Raw genomic sequence first — 22,729 nt, 5'->3', positions numbered from 1 at the left:
TAAGTCTTTCACAGTTGCTCATTGTTTCTCTCATTTCCCTCCTCACTTTTATCTTCTGTCATCCCTGGTCCCTGTCTACTGGTTCCTTCTCTTTGGCCATGAAAACGCTAATGTGATCCCCAGTAACAACTTGCTGGTGATGATATAACACTTTTTAGTTACACATCTCTTTGTGCATTATTTCACTTAATCCCCACAAAAGCTCTTCAGGTAAATGGTGCAAGTTGTATAGGTGAGGAGCCTGGAGCCCAGAGTGACTAAGTAGCTTGTCTCAGGGCGACACAGCAAATTGGTGAGCAAAGGCCTCAAGTCTGGATCTCCTGATTTCAGGACTCATCCTACTATCTCCATAGCTCAGCTGAATATTTTAATAGTTAAATTCATGAAAAAAGTTTGTGTTGGACTAATATTACAGCTGATTTCACCCTGGGCAATGTTCACCCTCCTGCTAACCTATTTCAAACTATTTCGAGCTGTTCCATGTAGACCTGTGGTTCATCTGGGAAGGTATTAGAAGGGTGTGAATACTGGCCCTCATTCACACATTGCACCTACTGTACAAGATGGTTTTCTGCCTTTTCTCAGCCTACACCTAACCTGCTTTAGAGCTAGAACTTGATTGATGGAATGATTAAAGCCTGATATGAAATGGAACAGGATGCTGGCAAGCCTGTTCAGCCCAGCACACATGGCTGTGTTGCTCTTGCTCCTTTGAGAGATGACTTAATGAGCCACTCCCAGGTAGTTAGATATCAGTGGCTTCCCTGGAGTATGAAGGTTCTGGTATCCAGTCAAGATATAGAATTAAGCCTCTCCATTGCTTAAACTGGGATTTGCTTAAGCAGGTAATGAGATTATACCTTTGTGAGCTTGTGCTGGGTAACACCTTAGGAACTATTTAGTGAAATGATTAAATCAGAACTTTCAGCTTTGCTGGTTGACTGAAGATACCTTCCAACAAAGAAACTCAGTGTCCAGTCTTTCTGACTTTAAGGGTCATAGTAGGAAATGCTAGTAGGGCGTTACCCAGCTCATCACTTTCCATGCTATAATTTCACTTACCTGTTTTAAACATGCCTGTGTTTAAAATAGTCAAGTTTAATAAAAACAAAAACAGAAAACAACCACATTCTTTTTTTTTGGACTGCTTTGAGTTGTTTGTGATGGAGAATTTGGAGTTGACCACAAAATTGAGAATTTTGGGCCAGAATTCCTGGGTCAGCTGTGGTAGAATAAAAACATGCAGTATTTAGACTTAGAGCAAAAGGACCGGTATCACCACTTCTGCTAACTAGTGTGGACTTGAACAAGTCACTTAATTTCTTAGCTTCATTTTCCTCACTGGTAAAATAGGGCTAATAGTGCTTGCTCTGTCTATTTCAGATGAGACTGTGGTATAGTAGAAAGGATGTTTGATTTGGGTTCAGGGCCTGGGTTCAAATCCTCCCTCTGCCACTTACCTACCATATGCCCCAGGGCAGCTCACTTAATGTCTCTGTGCCTCTGTAAAAGGAAGGGGTTGGACCAGGTAACCTTGGAAGTCCTTTCTCCTCTCTCATGCACAGGTCTGAAAGGGCCATATGCCTCTGCTCAAAAAGCTTGGTGGAGAGGGGGAGCCCTACTTGCTTCTAGAATAAATTGCAGCCTTCTTTCTTGGATTTAAAGATCATCACAAACTGACTCCTAGTGATTTTCCTTTAACTGATATCACTCACTCCCCCTCAGGAACTTGATGTTTCAGCCTAACTGGCCTACTTACTCCCTATATAGGACATTCAGTCTTCCACTTGTAGACCTTTAAAGACTCTGTGTCCTTTGTCTTGAACATTTTTTCCCCTTGTCTCTGCCCTTTGGGATCCCTAATTTCCTTCATTTCTCAACTTGGGTCGTCTTCTATGGAATGCCTTTTATGAATGATACCACCTACTCCTTCTCCTCTCCCCTCCCTGTAGTTATGCTCTTGAGATGTGTGTGTGTGTGTGTGTATGTGTGTTATTTACTAATAATAGTTCATGTCTATGTAGACTTTAAGGTTTCCAAAATACTTGCTGCACATTTTCTTACCATATCTCATTCAGTCCTCACAACTCTGTGCATTAGTTATCATCACCATTTCATAGATGAGGAAAATACCAAGAAGTCTAAGTGATTTGCTCAGTGTTATGTCCTACAGCTGGTAAAAAAAAAAAGTTAGCAACTTTGATTTTGTTTTTATCTTTTGTCTTTGGAGAGCTGGAGTGTTAAGTGAAGAACTCCTCCCAAAGCCTCCGATTAAAGAGGTCTGCAGGCCAGCCATTTTTTCATTTCCCACCTGACTGTACTCCTTTGGAATGGACTCCATCAGACTCCCAAGAACCTCATCATGAGGAAACTGCATCATCCTTTGAGACTGCATCAACTTGGTCCTCCTACCTCATTAGTTTCTCTCTCTTTTGGAGGACTAGGTAGAACTCCTCCCAAAGCCTCCATTTAAAGAGGGCTCCCTGGCCAGCTTTCTTTCTGTGTTTTGTCTTCTCCCATTAGATCACAAGCTTGTTGAGGGCAGGCCCTTCCTTTCTTCCTCCCTCCCTCCCTGCCTCCTTCCCACCTTCCCTCCCTCCCCTTCCTTCCTTCCTTCCTTCCTTCCTTCCTTCCTTCCTTCCTTCCTCTCCAGCACTTAGCACAGTGCCTGACATACAGTGGGCTCTTTATAAATGTTTCTTGATTGATTTTTTTTTTATCCCTACTGTCCTCCATGTTATAGGCACTTAAATGCTCACACTGAATTGAATTACATTGTCAGGAACAATTGAGAAAGTAGAAGTGAGAAGGTACAAGTCAAGTGCTCCAGATTTGTGAATAATAAGAGGTATCACTGAAGGCTTTTCTCTGTTCATTTTTAGATTTTTTTTTTCTTTTAAAAATGCAGTCTACAGGTTGGGGTGGAGGAGGGTGGTTTTAACTTTCCTAAGTACCACAAATGTATTTCTTCTGTCTATCAGAGCCTCTTTGGAAAGACATACGAAAATGGGGTATTCCCCCCCACCCAAGTGTACAGCAGTGGCCCTCTGACAGCTCCAAACTTATCAGCCCTGTGTGTTTCTGATTTCCACTGCCAGGTGGAGGACAGAGGCAGGGTAGGAAGGGGGAAGGAGGCAGGGGGCTGAAGGAACTGCCAGAGGGATGGAAAGCCTCAACCATTGCCTACAGGACACAAAGTCTGGGAGCTAATGGGGGAAAGTGTGGAGGGGGAGGGGAAGGTGTGCAGACCTGGAAAGTAATGAGTTCTGCTGGGTGACATATGCCTTGGGAAGCCAGGATAATTAAGTTGGCACATCTTTCTTCTGTTTGGGAGAAAGTACAGGCCAGGTAGCACTCTAGTATTCTGAGGGAGGATCCTTGCTTTAGGAATAAGTTGAGAGGCCACTATTTCAAAGAGACAGAATGAAGAATGCTTCTGGTACCCCAGCCTCAACATTGTGAAAAGGCCATGGGAGCTTGCCTCTGGGTCTCTGGGTTTCCCTTTCATTAACTTTCTCATTTTCTTACTGCCTCTCACCATTCCTTTATTAAACACCTATCATTTGCCAGGAGTTGGGGAAACAAAGACAAAAGATCTAAAAATCCCTGCTAAGAGATTCCCTGCTCTCAAGGAGATTACAGTCTAAGGGTGAGGTTGGGGATATTAGAGGGAGACAACATTTACATATATAGGTTTGTACCAAATAGAGACAAGATAATTTTGAGGGGAAGCCACCAGCATCTGGTGGGGGTGGGGAACAGAAAGGTTCTTGAAGGTGGTCCTTGAAGGAAACTAGTTATTCTAAGAAGCAGAGGTGAGGAGAGGGCATTCCAGGCATAGGGCACAGCAGGTGCAAAAGCTTTGAGATGGGAGATGGTGTTCTGTGTATGGGAAACACTTAAAATGGCTCCCTGTTTCTCTTCCTATTTCTCATTGGTTCACATTCACTCCACCTTAAAGAGGAGAAGGGGAGTGGTGACTTAAGCCATTTAGTGTTGAGTTTGTCTTCTTGGCTTTATGTGCACTTGTGTCTGGCAACATACATGGTTTTACAGGATGCCAACAGGACACAGATTCATGGACTTGGTTCCCAGAGGCCTTTTTTAAAATTCTTTTTTTTTTCTTTTTGGAGGGGGGACCGTAGGGCAATTGGGGTTAAGTGACTTGCCCAAGGTCACACGGCTAGTTTTTGTGTGTGCGTGTTAAGGGTCTGAGGCCAAATTTGAACTTAGGTCCTCCTGACTCCAGGGCCAGTGCTATATTTACTGTGCTACCTAGCTGCCCCCTTTTTATTTTTTATTTTTAAGTGTAAGAATGATTGCTTAGCCTTAAAATAAAATAAATATAAAAAAATCAACAGGGAGAAAAAAGATTCCATTTACTGAACTTAATTATACACTGACTGCTTTAAGAATACATTTTTTTCCCTAAGCCATGAGACATCTGTCAAAACTGTGTTTTGAAATGGATTTAAAAATGGTTTGGGGTACTTGTATGATACATTGCTTGCAGATAGTTTTGCTAATATGTAATTGGATTCATTTCTGCGCTCTGGGGTGGGGGTGGAAGGTAGTATCAGAGTAGAGCATCCAATTGAAACAATGTTGAACCAAACTCCCTCCAAGCTCTCCTAAAACTTCCTACATCCCTAAGCTGGGTTTGGAAGCCAGCCTAAGTGATTCTAAATTCAGACTTTCTACTGGGACACCTGGGTTTAGGTTTTAGACCCTGCTCTGCCACTAACTAGTGAATCATTTCACAGCCTCTTAGGACTTCTGTGTCTTCATCTGTAAAATGAGGGATTTGGACTTGATGAAGACCAAAGACTGTATTATGCAGTAGGAAGAGGCCTCCAATCTGTGTGACCTTGGACAAATTACTTAACCCCTCTGGGCCTCATTTTCCTCACCTATAAAAAGAAGTGCTTGGATTAGATGGCTTCTGGGCTCCTTTTTCACTCTAGCACCATTGACCCTCTGATCTAACTATAGTTCTTGTCATTTTTATTAGATAGGACAATCAGAGATTAAACTGAGAATCCTTTACAATGCAATGAGCTGGTTATCCTTGAAAGATAACCTTGTTCTGCTGGGGGTAGCTAATCATACTTTTTGAGTTTCTTTTGCTGTTACCTTTTTATCGTTTATGCATCTTGGATTACATTCTATGCCATCAGGATTTGCTACAGGAAATTCTTACCCCAGTGGGGTATTGTAAGTCCTGGTTTGTCCCAAGGACTTCCAGAAATGGTACTCTGTTTTGTAATTATCCAGTGGTAATGAATCTGTTACATACTTTTGCCTGTGTTGAATTTGGAATATTGAGATATTTCACAATTCTGGTTTTTTTGACAAATGTAATTTAAATAATTTAGTCCAGGACAACAGTCCTGATTTACATTCAGTATTAAAGCTCTGTGAGTGTGAGCAGAACTCATAAAATTTTTAGGTGTGAAGGTGGGTTTTCCCTCCATCCATTGATGGGGGCAGTTCTCTGCATTTGTATTTCAATCAAGGAGAAAAAGCCAGAGAACACTCACCGATTTGGAGGTCATAGGGAGCCAAAACAGTTTTATCTTCATGGTATATTGGGGGGCCTCTGCTGCTTTCTTTTGAGGGCTGTGACCTACCCTCACAGTTGGAGGTACTAAGGATATATGCCTTTCTGCCAATTGAAGGGAGACTAACTGATGGATCAAGTCTGTTGTTATTGTTATTATTACCTGGTCTGCTGTGATTTCAAGAACCCTCATTTTGGGAGTCATCCCAGTCATCCATATTTGTGTATTTATCATCTGGAGACATTTTTAGCTTCATGAAACTGCTTAATCCTATTAATGGAATTTTTACCATCATTTAATTTCAGCAATTATGAGGGTACTTTGAACAAGATGGTAACATAAACCTTATTCAAAAAAGCCATAATAGCCTTGTCATTCCTCTTGGTATCTCCCCCAAGCACCTCAAATGTCCCTAAGAGGTCTGGTAAATAGCATGGCAGCCATGGTGTGAATCACAACTCTGGCTTGTGATAATACTTTTCATAGCAAAAAATGCTCATAGCCATGTGGGTGTTTAAGGAAAAGAAATTTGGAAAGCACAGTGTGCACCACATGTAGTAAAGCAAAACGTAGAGATGTCCTTGAGCTTTCAATCTGATGAATGGACAAAGATGACTATCAGTAGTCAAACCAGGCAGCTGTGTTTATTGGGTGCCCACAGTATATATGAAGCTAAGGAGATTCCAGGTTGGTCAGCTTCTTGGAAATAGGATCCTTCCAACTGAGAGACAGGAGGATGCCAGTAGTTTTCAGGAGTTGGAAAGCCTGGTTCAGGGAGGTAAATTTGATCAGAGCTTTGAAGGGGATAGCTTTGGTTTGTACAGAAATAGAAGAACCCTGTTCTATAGCTTGGTTTTTTTTGTCTTTGAAACTGGGTCTTCCTATCTTGCACAGGCCCTAGTGGCCATTTACAGGCCCCATCATGCTACTGATCATCATGGGAGCTTTGACTTCCATACTCCTTTTCTGACCTGGGTTGGTTTGGTTTGTTCCTCCTTTGGGGCCTTGTGGGGCCCTATTTTATTTTATTTTATTTTATTTCATTTATTTATTTTTAAGCAATCGTGGTTAAGTAACTTGCTCAAGGTTACAAGGCCAGTTATTTCTGGGTGTGGTGCTAAGTATCCGAGCCAGGAGAACCAGGATTTGATCCCCAGGTCATCCTGACACTGGAGCCCATGCTCTTACTTGCTGTGCTACCTGGCCGCCCCAGTGGGGCCCCATTTTAAGGGCTGACATTATTGATGTTAGACATCCAAGAAGCTTAACTCATTGTAGCCCAGCACTGCTGAACTCCAACATTGAACCAGCCTGAGCCCTAGTGGCTATGTACTATCATATTGTTCTTCAGTCATTCAGTCATGTCCAACTTGTCTTCGTGACTCCATGGTGTCTGATTAAGGAGGTTTGGGATTCGCGTGAACGGAACACTCAGCACTTCAAAAGATCCAATATAATATAGTTTATTTAGAATATAGGTCAATGGAAAGGAAACCGGAGATAACAGAGTAAAAGACTTATTAAAGATAGCAGAATAAGAGCACCTATAATTAATAATATTTATAAACATCACCGTTGTGGGAAGCACCAACACCTGACCACATAAGCTGGGGAATCCTGGTACAGCTGTCAGGGTCCTGCACAGGAGGGTCCCAGGCAAGACGTCTCCTCCATGGGTGAGATTCCAATTTGGGGTCTGAATCTTACAGCTTAAGTTGTGCTGAGAACAAAGAAGGCATACTGCCAGGTGTTTTTAGCAAGCATCAAGCATCGTATCTTGTGTGAGGCCTGGAACGGAGGCCCATCTCTCCAAGGCACCCCCAAGAATGAATGTCCTTGGAATGTCTAGTTACAGGAGTTGGGCAGTTATCATATCTCTTCTCAAGGACCTGGCTAGGGTCCCAGGAGAGGAGCAGCCCCCATGTTCTCAGGATCCTCTATTCCCAGACAGCTCAGGGTAATAGAAAGGTCATATTGAATTGGGGCCTTGGTTTGTATAATCTTATTCCTCACAGAGGGGCTTACCTTGCCCCATACATATGGATCATAGCATGCCTGTACTGTCCAAGGGCTTTTTTTGGCAAAGCTACTGGAATGGTTTGCCATTATGTTTTCTAGTGGATTAAGGCAGATAGAGATTAAGTGACTTGCCCAGGGTCACACCGTCAGTACGGTTCTGAGACTGGATTTGAATTCAGGTCTTTCTGACTCTAGGTCCAGCACTCTATCCATTTAGCCACCTAGATGTCTCTGTGTGCCACCATACCTGGATTGTCTCCTGTCTCATAAGAATGTTGCAGGAATAAAATGAGATAATAGGTATTAAAACCTTCTGTATCAAAGCATGATATCATAAAGTGTCAAAGAGTAAGGGTTGAAAGGGCCCCCTGAGACCATCTAGTTCAACCTATAAACAAACAAAAATGCTATGTTCAGCATATCCAATAACTGTTCATCTAGCCTTTGCAGGAAGACCACAGGTGAAGGAAGCCAGTGCATGCAAATGCAATCCATCCACTTTTGGATATCTCTACTACTTCTTAGCAATTCTTTTCTTAGAGCTAGCCTAAAGGTGCCTCTTTGCAACTTCCACCTAGTTCTGCCCTCTGGGGCCAGGCAGAACAAATCTAATTTCTCTGCCATAGAGTAGTCCTTCTGATGGTTGAGATAACTATGATGTCTTCCTTCAGTCTTCTTTCCTTCACACCAAATGCCCTCATTTTCTTTAACCAGTTCTTCAATGGCATAATCTTTCACCACCCTGATTACCCCTCTCTGGGTGATCTCCAGCTTATGACTATCCTTCCTAAAATGTTGTACCCAGAATCCACTGTTGCAATAACCCAGATGTGGTTCAGCTGGGCGGGGTACAGTACTGGCTGTTCTCCCTCTTTTTAATGCCTAAGGTTGCATTAGCATTTTTAACTTACATGGTACACTTGACTTAGTCTGTAAGCTGTAGTTTGCTAAAACAACCAGGTTTGCAAATTCCTCAGCTACTTTACAAGAAGTTACCTTAGCCCCAACCTGTATATCATATAGGCCCTCCAAAGAATTTCAGGTGGCCAGTGAAAAATGTAGAAGATATAAAAGGAAGTAAAGATGTAATGAGTGCTTTGTCTGTGCCCCACTTAACCCACCTTCCACTAGTCACTATTGGGCCTGTCTTGTCAATGACCTGCGGCAACCATCGTCAGTCAGTCTTTAGTCTGAGAGGAGTGAGGGTCACATCTTTTTGATGTTTTCAGTCATTACTGGAGTTGAACAGGGACAAAGTGAGTGCAGGCACTTGCCAACGCAGCTGATGCCCACTGTTTGATGAGTGACAACTTGAGGGCTTCTTCCCCTCCCTTGTTTTGAGGCCACCTTCCAAGTTACACGAGTGTCTGGCACTCTCTAAGGTCAGACAGTTCAGTATTTCTTTGTATGTGAACAGTTACAGAGGTTTTTTTTTTTTGGTTCTAACATTAAAGTTTATGCATGACTTTGTAAAATGGGTGATAAAAAAGAATGTAAGATCAAATCAGAACATAGAGTGTTTAATCCAGAGTGTACAAATAGATAGATACCTGTTGAGATACAAAATATTGTACCTTTTTTGCCAAGAAGTAATTAGCTACTCAGAAGGAATACAATCTTTGTCGTCATTTTGAATCAAAACATCCGGACTTAAGCAAATTGGATTCCAATGAAAAACAAATTAAATGGCCCAAATTGTTGAAAAAAATCTAAGTGGGGAACAATGGTTTTTCAAGAAAGAAAGCTCAAAAAATGAGTTGGCTACTAAGGTTAGTTTTCAGATTTCTGAAGAAATCAATTTCCAACATGATTCTGGAGTACAATAAACTGATTGCTGACGAGATGTGTAATGTTTCCCATAAACTAATGTAAACAGTAAGAAAACCTGAAAAACATATTAATATTTGTGCTGCTTAGCAAAGTAATTTTTCAATATTAATATGAAAGAATAAAATTTGTATAAAAAATTAACTTATTTAGCCCATTTTAAAAGTTTCATATATATACATATATGCATGTGTACATATATATGCTATGTGTGCAGTTTAATAAGATAGCAAAAAAATAACTCTTCTTCTGTCCCCTTTTTACTCCCATTTTTACTTCCTGTACATCATTTTAAAAAATTGATGCTCTTTTAAGGGCCAAAAATTATTACTACCCCTTAGCCTTCCCTTGCAAGAAATATAAATTGTCAAGTAAAATAAACACATTGGCCATGTTTGAGAATGAATATCTTTTTCTATATCTCTGTCCATTACTTCTGTCAACAGATAATTAGGAAATTTTTTTTTTGTTTTTGGACCAAGTACTCTTTTTGCCTGCTCTAAGTTTTAGAGTACTGTAAGTCTGATTTTTTTTAATACTTATTTTTCATATGTAGAAATGTCATCTTGTTTTTCAAGTATAGAAATTAGGAGGCAGGGTCAGGACCTCTTAAGAATTAGAGAATATAGGATGGATAAACCTAACACTGTTTGGAATGTGATAAATGCATAAAAGAAATTCCGAAGAGATTTGAAGAGGGGGAGGGACCATTTCTAGCTGAATAATTATGAAAAACTTCATAGAGGGGATAATATCTGAGACCATATTTAAAGAAAGGGCAGAACTTTCTCCAAAAGCAGTGACATGTAAAGGGCTTATGCTCCAAGCAATGGCTTTGGCAAGGGATGTTTGGGCTTGAGATAATAGACACTACGAGTTTCTGGGTTTAGCAAGAATGTCAAAATGGTGTTTGAGAGGTGCCTTTCAAGTAAGCTTTCCTAGTTTCTTTATTATTTAAAATGTTTTCCTTCCATTTTTTTTGAGAGGAAAAATCCCCCATTTTTTTTGCTGTTGAATGTATGTCAAGGTCTCTTCAGAACTGGTAAAAAGCCTTCCATAGCCATGCAAATGGTCTGACCATAATACACTGCTTACAACACAGGCTTTCTTTCACTTGACCAAAAAATGTGGAACGATAAGAGCTTGTATTCCTCTCCTCACAGGAAATATGACTTTCTTCTTTTCCTCGGAGATGACCCCCAGGTTTAGGTCCCCTAAGGGAGGGAAAAGCAGTCAAAGGCTGCTAAGAGATGTGACCCTTCACTCTGCTTTGAATCCAATCTTCCCTTCTAATGGCCGAGAGAAGAGATAGAGCTACAAAATTATACACCTAATATATCTGTAGAACTCATTCTTTTTTGCTAAGAAACATTTATTGCAATTCTGCAACGCCCATAGTACAATACAGTTTCTTCTGCTACTGCTTTGTAGATTCCTTTTGGACCCTGTGATTTAGGTGGAATCCTTATGCAGATAAAAGTTGGATGAGGTCCCCAAGGTCCCATCCTACTCAGATGTTATGTGATTCAAGCAAAATTAGGCAACTGCCTAGGGGCTTAAGGCTAGAGTGGAACAGTTTGTGTCTTGCTTTTTTTTTTTTCCTATGTGCATGCAATCTGTTGTGGGTGGTTATGGTTCTGAATGTGTAGGTGAGTTGACTCTTGTATAATTGCACCTGGTGTCTGGCAGAAAACTGTTCCCTTCTTTAGAAATTCAGAAACTGGATGCAGATTAAGGAAGGAGAATACCACAATGCAATAGCATTCTATTTCTAGAACCACCCATTTGGACATCTTGAAAACACAGAATGGTGGTGCTTTCTTTGTGGTGACTAAACTCGATTTTTTATTTTCCTGGAGAGAGCGTTTTATTAGGGATGACAATCACATTTTCTTCCCCTTTGCTTGTCTGTAAGAACCACTAGGTTTAGCTCCACACAGACTTGTAAAATCAAAAATGGAAGTTTGTCTTAGTAAGAAAAATGTTTAACAACCAGATCTCAGAGAGGGAAAAGGGAATCTACTCAAGGTACACTGTTAGAGTTTAATCTCCATTATTAATTTCCCCCCTCACCTCCCAGTCACTTTAAGCCCAGACAATCAGCAGAATAATAAATCAAATCCTGGTTTGGTAGTGTTTGCTGATTTCCAAGACATAAGTGCCCACAGTGAAAATTTTACAGTGGGTTGGTGGTTCAAGCTGGTTCCAGCATCCCTGATGAAGGATAATCTGTTGTGGATCCTGTCAGCCCCGCTATTTCTTGGAACCTCAGTTTCATTGTCCACAAAATGACAGAGTTAGACAAAGGGAGTCTAAAGTCTGAAATTTTTTCATGTGAGAACATGGGTTAAATTAAAGCTGTGGATATTACAGTAGCTTGACTATAATGAATAGGTTTCTCCTTTCATTCCTGTTAACTTTAGCAGCTTTGATTAAGGTAAACAGTTATGAGTCTCAGAAATTTAATTACTTTGCTTTACTCTGCTTCCGGATTTGCTAATTGGGAGCTGTGAAATCATCCCTAGGTTGAGTAGCAATGGAAAGGAGCAGCCAGGGGCCCAGGTGGCCTACCAGTTGTGTAGACAATCTGTGCAAAGTTGCTGATTGCACCATCTATTGCACTTCACAGGTGGGTGTTACATGATATTGAGATTGAGCTACAAAGTAGAGCACAGTTCAGCCCATTTTATTAGAGGTGCTTCGTTCTCCTTTTGTTCGTCTCTAATAACTATAATAACTAATATTTATATAGAACTTTAAGACTTTGCAAAGCTCTTTGCCTATGTTATGTCCTTTGATTCTCAACACAATTTTGTGGGGTGGGTCTATTATAATCTCCATTTTAAAGATGAGGAAACTGAAGCTGAGAGACTGTAGCTTGCCTGGGAATCACATAGCTAGTAAATAATTTGAGGTTGGATTTGATCTTTCTGCCTCTGAGTCCCTGCACTCTATGTACAAGGCCACCTAGCAGACCCTAGATAAGAGTCCATCAGTAGATTTCAAGGGGTCCTTGAACTTGAATGGGGGAAAAATTGCATCTTTATATCAATATAATTGGTTTCCTTGGTAATTTTTTGTATTTTATCTTATGCATTTAAAACATTATTCTAGGAAGGCATCCACAGGCTTCATTAGACTCCCAAAGGGGCCCGTAACACAAAAAATGGCTAAGAACCTCTGGACTAGACTTTCATAGAATCATAGATCTGGAAAGAGTATGAAAGCATTGTAAAGCCCAACCTACTTGCGCAACCCACTACAGGTGAGGAAACTGAGGCCCCAGTGAGGGGAAGTGATTGACTGGAGGTAACAACAGTGGGTAATAGAGATAGGACTAGAACCCCTGTCTCTTGAATCCTAAGAATCCTAAGGGGGCAATATTATATGCCCAGCCACTGGAAGGACTGTTTTGGTCTTTGCACGATGGTGGGTTTTTATTTGTATATACAGTGAAATGCGATGTGAAGGTAGAGTGGTTATTGTTGGGTTTTAGAGAAGTGAAATATGATTTTTAGGAAGGATGAAGGATCTTCAGTTTCCATTCTTTTTCTATAACAGGGCTATATAATAGGGCCAGAGATCTAGAAAAAAATTATTAGACTATCATTAAGGACTGGGTAAGATTTGCACTGAAATCTTGATAAACAGAAAGAACACTTATTAAAGGTGGGGAAAGACGGTTCTTTTGTTTCTTTTATGTTGTGTGGGGCCCCCCCTCCCCCATTTCAGAGTTATTCCTTAACTGATCTTGAGCAGCTAGTTAGGATACTAAATTACAGCAGGTTCTCTTGTGGCTAGTAGACAGGAGAGGTGTTATTTTGGGGGGGACTTTCTTATTTTCTTAGAAATTGCTTGAGGGGCGGCCAGGTAGCACAGCGAGTAAGAGCACCAGCTCCAGTGTCGGGATGACCTGGAGATCAAATCCCAGGCTCAGACACTTAGCACCCACCCAGAAACACCTGGCCGTGTAACCTTGAGCAAGTTACTTAACCCCAATTGCTTAGGGGTGGCCAGGTGGCTCAGTGAGTTAAAAGCACTGGCTCCAGTGTTGGGATGACCTGGAGATCAAATCCCGGGGTCAGACACTCAGCACCATACCCAGAAATAACTGGCCGTGTAACCTTGAGCAAGTTACTTAACCCCAATTGCTTAAAAAAAAAAAGAAAGAAATTGCTTGAAACAGATTGATGTGCAATGTTAGCCTATAGCAGTGTGTGTGTGTGTGTGTGTGTGCACGCACGCGCGCGCGCGTGTGCTAGTGCTAGAAAAGGGATATATCAGTAACTTCAGATGCTTCTCCTTTCAGGTGAGGGTTAGGGTATTATATGTATGTATATATATTATGTATTATATGTATGTGTACATATAATATGTATTATATTCATGACAAATGGAAGGCAGTCCTATGGAGACCATGGTGTTAAATGAAATGGATCTTTTCTTGAGGAGGTCAATCTAGCACCATGAATTTTCTGTGTTAATGTAAGTGTTAGTGCATTTTCTTTACTGAATCACAGAGAGGTGTAGGGAAATAAGGCACTGGCCATGGAATCAGCTCTCTTATTTCCTAGATGTGGGACCTAAGGCAAGTAGTTTAAAGTCCCTGATCCTCACTTTCTTCTTTGCTGAAATGGGTGTAATAATACATACCCATCCCAGAGCCCAGTGGCCCTCTGAGCTATGGCCTACTTAGAGGACTTGAACTCCATTCCTCAGCAGCCCTTTATTTTTTCCTTCCCAGAGCTAGGGAGTTTAGAATCCCAAAGACTGTTCCATCAATCCAAGAACTGAAGCAGACTTTAGGAGTAGGAACTAATGTTAATTCTGCCTTCTACTCTTGATTTAACTGTGTAAATTAACTGTGTAAATCCTCTCTTCTGCTGTGAGGGAGCAGGCCAGGGCAATCAGTGCCTCTTATTATATCTATTCTCCATTTTGGGCATCTAGGCTCATGGCCTTAGGTCTAAGTGGCATGTTCAGAGTACCTCCTCCCACCCTCCCTTCCCCAATAACCCCTACATCTCCACAGTCCTACTTCAGCTCACTTTACCCATTGCTTAGTCAATTCCGTTGTGCCTTTTGGAATCGTCATGGTCCATAAACTTTCCTATTTTGTAAACTCTTCCATTGGTAGCTGCTTCTTCTCTTACTCCTAACAATGAATTGAGGTAGGGTGAGTACATTTCTTTCTCTTTACTGCTAATTTCAGGTCATTTCTCAACCATCGTCCCAACACCTTTGCTCTTTTGAGCATATCATCTCTTATACCATTTGCCATACCAACCTGCCCCCATGCTCATTGCTTTCATTGGCCATCCTGACTTTAATACTTGATTGATGGCCTTCTTTTCAGTCCTATTCCCTGCCATCATCCCTGTAGACTTAAGTATTCTGTTGCTAACCCTTCAGCAGAAGGTGTGTGACCACGGAATTCCTTGAGGTTCTTCACTCTAGCATCCTTTCTCTGACCGCACTTCAGATAAACACCATCACCATGCCTTAGATAACACCATCTCTAAGAATCGCACTGCTAAGAGCTGTAAGTTTTCAATTCTATTCTTTGGTTATAACATCTTGTCCCACTTATGCCCCTCTGTCAGTCTCACTAAATCTCCTCTTTGCCCTCATTTTGATCTTCAGTCCCTCAACTCATCCCAGTGCTCTCTCTTCTACTCTGATTTTGCTTTCTTTTAGTAATCTAGAGGTAACCTAGGCTTCTTAACCCGAGGTCCACATATTTCAGGGGATCCTTGAACTTGTATGGGAAAAATTACATTTTTTTATGTCTACTAGCATCTAAAATTTAGCATTTCCCCCCACTATTTAAAAAGATTCTGAGAAGGGTCCATAGATTTCTCCAGACCGTTAAAAGTCAGTTACTCAGTAAACATTTATTAAATTCTTACTAAGTATCAGGTACTGTGCCAAGTTCTGGGGATACAAAAACAGGCAAAAGATAGTCCCTGCCCCGAAAGAGCTCACAGTCTAGTGGGGGAGAGAACAAGCAAGCAAATATATACAGACAAAATATGAACAAGATAAATAGGAAAAAATTAAAAGAGGGAAGGCACTGGAATTAAGAGGGGCTGGAAAAGTCTTCCTGTAGAAGGTGGGATTTTAGCGGGCTTTAAAGGAAGCCAGTCAGTTGGTAGAGATGAGGAGGAGTAGCATTCCAGGAACGGGAATGGGGGGCGGGGAACATGCTCTGAGCTGAGAGATGGAGTATTTTGTTCCTGGAATAGCAAAGAGGCCACAGTCACTTGATCAAAGAATATGTGGTAGGGAGTCAGGTGGAAAGAAGGTTGGAAAGATAGGAGGGGGCCTGGTGATGAAGGGTTTTGAATGCCAAAGAGAGGAGTTTTATCCTGGAGGCAATAGGGAGCCACTTGGAGTTTATTGAGTGTGTGCAGGTGACATGGTCAGACCTGCACTTTAGGAAAATGACTGGTAACTGAATGGAAGGATGGGCTGGGGTGAGGAGAGGCAGACCCATCAAGAGGCCATTGTTGTGAGGTGATGAGGGTCTGTGCCAGGGTGGTGGCAGTATCAGAGGAAAGAAGAGGGCATGTATGAGAGATGTTGCAAAAGTGAAGTTTATAGGCCTTCAGATCTTGGATGCGGGAAGCTGAGAGATAGTGAGGAGACCAGGAAGACTCTTTAGGTTGGGAGCCTGAGGGACTGGGAAGATAGAGGGTGTTACCCTCTGTAATGGGAATGTAAATTTTAAAGATCTTCCCTGCCCCTAGGCTAAAGTGCACCAGAAGCCTGGGGAGGGAGGCTTGTTTTTCAGTAGATACTTTTTGATTGGCCAGTGGGTCAATAAGGTTGTTACATTCTCTGAGCCAGGAGAAGGCTATGTAAGCCCTGATGTGTAGCTTTGTTTTGGGACTCACTTTGAGAAGTGTTCTGTGATTTGATCTGAATTCTGGGAAGCCGTTGTTAAGAGTCCCCCGGCTTTGAAAAACCCAGAATGTGGAAACCCAGATGTTGACTGGGTATGGATGTAATGGTTGGACAGTTTGGAAATCTGTCTACTTGATGTTTCTATCTTGATAATTATGCCTGTATGCTTTGAGGTTCAGGGTGCTGACCTTTTCTCCTGAACAAGGTAAACGATATATGTCTGACTGATTAAAGTAAGCTTGTTAACCCATTTTGAGTTGCTTTCCTTTAACAAAGCAGATCCAAGAACCTGTGGTAGCTGCAAACCCTGAGGACGCTTGGGGTGCTTGCTGCTACACCCTCTACAGTAATAGGGAAGGTAGGAGAGTCAATGGCACAGAAAAGATTAAGAATCCCTGTTCTAGATCCAGCCTGGACACCCTCCCCCCCTTTAATGTTAAACTAGGTGCTAATCTAGAGTCCCTTGTCGTTGGGCTCTTTGTGAATCCCCATCCCTGCATAGCCCCGACACCCCCAACTGATTTTCCTGCTTTTCCAGCAACTATATGATTTTACCCATTACCAAGTCATGGGACTCCCTGACTGCTCATAATTTTTTCATATCCTCTTCTTGTCTCTTCTAAACTTATATGCCCCTACCATTAACATTTACTTACAAAAACTGGACAGAATTCTAGACCTGGAGTCAGGAAGAACTGGTTTCACATCCCGCCTTTGATGTTTCCTAGCTGGGTGACCATGGTCAAGCTGCTTCACACTCACATACAAACCTTAGTTTCCTCATCTGTAAAACAATGGGGGTGGGGGAGGGCGTGGGGTAGGACTGAATGGCCTCTAAGATCTCTTTCTTATCTAAATCTGTAATCTTGTGACCTAGCTTTCTACTTCATGGAGTAGATTGAAGGTCTGATGTGAATCCCCTCAGCTCTCCTCCAAGTTCTTAAACTTTCTCAGAATTATTATTCTCTCACCTCTTTTCCTGTGGTGACAGAAGAGAGAAATTTACTACTCACTAAGACCCCTGCTTCTATTTGCACCCTTGACCTACATCTTCAAGCTTCTTCTAGAATGTCGTTCTGTCAGTCATCTCTCTGTTATGCATCTTAATCTGTCTTAAATCTTTTGCCATTGGCTTTTTCTTGTCTGCCTGCAAACTTGTCCTGGCAGCAGATTATAGTGAATAGGGCACTGGATTTTCAGTCAAAGTGACTTAGGTTCAAATGCTGCTTCTGATGCCATGTGACCCTGTGGGACCACTTAAATTTTCTGTGCCTCAATTTCACCAGAGGTAAAATGAGGGGGTTGGACTTGATGGTCTTATAGTTCTAAATCCATCATCCTCAATCCCACAAAAGCCTGCCCTTTCCCCTTATATTTTCTCTAATTACTGCCCAGTCTTTCTCTTTCCTTTCAGTGCTACATTCCTTTTAAAATTTTGTTTATAGCTTCCTTGCTGTATCCTTTTTCTTCAACCTCTTTTAGCTGGATTTTACCCACCACTCTACAACCTCCCTCTAAGGTTAGTAATGAGTCACTGCTCTCCAATCTCATCTTTGGCCTCTTCTTTTTCATCCAGACTCTATCTCTTTAACCTGTTTAGAACTTTTGACTCTGCCCTCTTTTCTTTTGGGTGATCAGAGTTTATTTCTTTCTGTTCTTTTCAAAGACAGAGAATCTCCTAGTCCTCCCTTGAAAGACTTAGAGAAGGGATGGAAATGTGGACACTGTTCCTTTATTGACTCATCTTCTTCTGCCTCACTTTGTAATGTGGGCATTCTCAAGGACCTGACCTCGGCATTCTTATTTTCAATGTTTACCCTTGGCAATCTTATTCATTCCATGGTTTAAATAACTACCTCCAGGTAAAGGAGTCTCTAAGTCATGTCCAATTCTTCATGACCCCATTTTTGGGACTTGCTTGGCAAAGATACTGGAGTTGTTTGCCATTTCCTTCTCCAGCTTATTTTACAGATGAGGAAACTGAGACAGACAGTTAATTAACTTGCCCAGGGTCACACAGCTAGTAAGTGTCTGAGGATGGATTTGAACTCATAAATGAGTCTTCCTGATTCCAAGTCCAGTACACTATCTACTATGCCACTTAGCTGCTGATAAAGACCCTCATTACGAGATGCTTCCAGGTCATATCTACCCGAATATCCTGCTGGCACCTCAAACTTTAGTCCAAACTGGAACTCCTTATCTCCACTCTGAAACTTACTTGCAGCACCACCACATTCACTTGTTCTCCCATGTTGAGAATCTTGAGGTTTTCTTTCACTCTTGCTTTTCCCTTGCTTCATATCCAATCAGTTACAAGATACCATTGATACTGTCTATATGACAACTTTCCTATCCATTTCCTCATTTTACCTTTTTTTATTTTATAATTTTTTTTCTAATCATACTTACCTCTGCAGTCTAGACAGACTTGTGGAAGGAAGAAGGAAGTGAAATCCAAGGAGAACTGCAGTTAGTGAGTTTTGCAGGATATGAGAGCAGACTGGAATGGAGACAGAAGGATATAGATGAATGGTTTGGTGATTAAATCAAAACAAAATTTAAAAAACTGATGAGATTGTCCACTGGTAGCAGTAGGGATTTGCTGGTTTGGCCATCTTGGGATCTGAAGTGTTCCATGGCTTCCTTGATATTGGTGCCTTCTTTCACTTGCCCAAGGACCACAAGTTTGCTATTCAGTCAATCAAATCTAGCAGTACAGATGAAAAAAAACTGGGAGTCATTTGTGTTGGGTTCTGCATTTGTCATGCACAAGATACAAGGATAAAGTTATCATCTAGAGATTTCTCCCTAGAGATAGCATTAGATTGATGGATGGTCCATGTCTTTGCTGAGGCTATTTATTCCCTATGCAAGAGTACCCTTTCCTTCCTCTCTCACTTAATCTGTTGAATTCTTATTCATACTTTAAAGCCTAACTCAAATATTCCCTTCCTGGGGAATGTTTCCCTGTTTTTTCCCAGTCGGCGATATGTATTCCCCTCCCCAACCCCTTTATCATAGCTTTTGGTTTTATAACACTTTAAAATAATAATTTCAATTAATATCTTTGGTTTTTACATTCATCTTTGTTTTGAATGTATCCACCCCTTTCTACTTAAAGTTTTATTGGTTGCAACAAATATTTTTTTTTAAAAAGAAAGAAAAAATGAAGCATTTCATCAAAACTAACCAACATATCTGTCGAGTCTGACAGCAAGTGAGTTCCCTACCCCTATTCCCTGTAACATTTCCCACCTCTGCAAAGGGACATTCATCTAATGTGCTTCTAAAATATTGTATATATGGTGATCTGTACTGATGTCTTGTCTTTCTGCTAGACCAGAGATTCATAACTTAGGTTCTGTGAACTAAAAAGAAACACTTTTATAATTGCATTTCAACATAATTGCTTTCCTTTGTAATTCTATATATTTTATTTTATGCATTAAAAAACATTATCCTGAGAAAGGTCCCTATACTTCCACAGACTGGGCCATGTATGACATGTACTGGATTGTAAACTCCATGAGGTCAGAGTCAAACTTATTTAAATTGGGGACATACTTGTGCACCACCCCTCCACCATAGAAATAAATGTTTACTCTATACTCCCTAAAAAGGCTATTGGGAGGATCAAATAAGAATTTATGCAAAATGATTTGTACTATAAAACACTATAGAATTGTGAGTGGCTAAAGGTAGTGATAATTAAAGGATGAAGAATTAGGAGAATCTTGGTTTCAGATTTCTAATTATCCTGTACTGATAGTGGTCTATATAAAAGAGAGACAGCATGAAGTAGTGCTGTGTCTTTGTGTTGATTGTTATTGTTTATGTTTTCTGTTCCTTTTGCCTTGGGAAAAACCTCAATTTTAAAATTATTCTAGTCAGTGGGAAAGCTTTACTTTTCTGTTGAGGCTGAGAGCAGGGAGATGGTCGACTTCCTCATCAGTAGTCCTTGTCCAAGCACTTTAGGGGTTTGGGTTAGGGCTGTGTGTGCTTTTAAATTTAATTTGCATTGTTAACATTTTCTCTATTACCTTCTTAAGTCTAGACAATCAACAAAACAATAAATAAAACCCTGGTTTGTATCCTTTGAGGATATCTGAGGTGTAACCACTCACAATTCAAACTTCAGAGTCTGTTCAAGTTGGTTCCCACACTCCTGAGTGGGGGCCACACCTGTGCCTAAATGCACTAGGCTGATTGAATTAGGAAGTCAATTCAAATACTTTCAATCAATCAATCAATCAATCAATTAACAAGCACTTTATAAGTGCCACTAGGCACTGGGAACAAAAATTCAGAAGTCAAACTGGCTTTATCCTTAAGGATCTTTTAGTCTAATGTAGAAGACAAGGAGGGTGACAAGTGAGACCTCATACAAAGGTAGGTGGTGAGTGAGCTGAATTTTGAAGAAAACCAGAGATTCCAAGAGGAGCAAGTGTAGATGAAGTGTTTTCCAAGCAGGGAAGCAAAACTCTAGTGTGCATGCTACTTCATCATAATGATCATTTTTAGCTTTCTTGTGATCTCTGTACTTCTTCCTTTCTTCTACCTCTGCTTCAGACACTCTGATTTCCAACAGAACTCAGCTCAAACATTTCTCCTAACATATCCTCCCCCACCCCCATTTCCCCAGCTAGTAACTCTCCCAGATTTTCCTTGTGTTTATTTTGTGTCTCTTTGACTGCTATATGTATACATGTTGTCTTCCCAAATAGAATATGAACTCCTTTAGGGTAGGCTGCTTCATTTTTGTCCTTTTATCCCTAAGACCTAGCACAATACTTGGAATATAATAGGGGCTTAATATATGCTTGTTGATTGAATGTAGCCTTCAGCCACAAGAATCTTAACCTTTGCCCTTTGAGACCTCCATGTGCCAATTTTGACCTTGGATCACCTGTATTTACACATTGTGATAACATGTTTAATTGGGGTGCTCAGTTTTCCATTTGGGGACATTTGGTACCTTATGAATTCTTTTTTATCTCCTCTAGCCTTCCCATGGTTTGGCATGGACATTGGTGGAACACTGGTTAAGTTGGTCTACTTTGAACCAAAAGACATTACAGCAGAGGAGGAGCAAGAGGAAGTGGAGAATTTGAAGAGCATCAGGAAGTACTTGACTTCTAACACCGCTTATGGGAAAACTGGCATCCGAGACGTCCACCTGGAGCTGAAGAACCTGACCATGTGTGGGCGGAAAGGCAACTTGCATTTCATCCGATTCCCCAGCTGCGCCATGCACAGGTTCATTCAGATGGGAAGTGAAAAGAACTTCTCCAGTCTTCATACGACGCTCTGTGCCACAGGAGGTGGGGCTTTCAAATTCGAAGAGGATTTTAGAATGGTAGGTGGGGATTGCTCTTTTTTAAAAAAATTTTTTTTTTGATCCTGAACTGTGATTTCAGTGGTGTAGGAAACTCTTGGGGAGAAAAAAAAAACCTTCTAAAAATGCAAATAGACATTTTTACTATTTTTGAAGCTATTTGGCAATTTCTTGTCTTAGGGAATTGCCTGGAACATCCCGGAGAGGTGGGTGACTCATTTTGGGTCATACAGGGAGTCTATATCTGAGGCAGAATTAAACTCAGGTCTTTCTGTCAGTGAGGCCAGCTTTAATTACTACTCTTATTCATTCTTTTTTTTTTTTTTTTAAGGAAAAAACATTAGTGATCTTGATACTCTTTCTTTTTATTTTCACATTAATCATGTTGTAAAGAAGAATTAGAACCAATGGGATGAACCATAAGAAAGAAGAAACAAAACAAAACAAAAAGAGAGAGCAAATAGTATGTTTTGATCTGCTTTCAGACTCTATAGTTCTTTCTCTGAATGTGGATAGCATTTTCCATCATGAGCCTTTTGGAGTTGTCTTAGATCCTTGAATTGCTGAGACAGCTGAAGTATATCAAAAATCTTTCATCACACAATGTTGCTGTTACTGTATACAATGTTTTCCTGGTTCTGCTCATTTCACTTAGCATCAGTTAATATGTCTTTCCAGGCTTTTCTGAAATCTGCCTGCTTATCATTTCTTAGAGTACAACAGTATTCCATTACATTCATATACCACAACTTATTCAGCCATTCCCTAATTGATGGGCATTTCCTTCAATTTCTGATTCTTTGCCACCAAAAAAGAGCTTCTGTGAATAATTTTGTACATGTGGGTCTTTTTCCCATTTTTATGATCTCTTTGGGATACAACCCTAAAGACACTTCATCTTTCTAAAATGTGAATGGTAGTTCAGTAAACTAGACTACTAATCAAATTAATCTTTTACTAAAAAAAAAGTTTGCTTTCGGAGCATATTTTAGTGACACATCTCACATATATCATTATGTGTTATTAAAGGTAACTGCTGTGTGCACTTTATAGGTTGTCCTGCTGAGGTCCAGAGGTC

General features: G+C 40.8%; 1 protein-coding gene across 3 annotated transcripts in view; it reads left to right on the top strand.

Annotated features, from left to right (window-relative positions):
- PANK1 (pantothenate kinase 1) overlaps positions 1 to 22,729 on the top strand; it is a 70,529-nt gene that overhangs the window by 11,817 nt on the left and 35,983 nt on the right. For all 3 annotated transcript variants that reach the window (XM_069099190.1, XM_069099189.1, XM_069099191.1), the window contains exon 2: positions 21,320 to 21,672. In XM_069099190.1, the coding sequence (XP_068955291.1) occupies positions 21,320 to 21,672 (353 nt within the window). The remainder of the gene's footprint in view (positions 1 to 21,319; positions 21,673 to 22,729) is intronic.

This window comes from Petaurus breviceps, unplaced genomic scaffold (assembly GCF_028583685.1).
Source record: "Petaurus breviceps papuanus isolate PSGF00001 unplaced genomic scaffold, PetGlider_PUasm1.0 37, whole genome shotgun sequence".
In the NCBI taxonomy this organism is placed as follows: Eukaryota; Metazoa; Chordata; class Mammalia; order Diprotodontia; family Petauridae; genus Petaurus; species Petaurus breviceps.
This window is presented reverse-complemented; position numbering and strand designations above follow the sequence as displayed.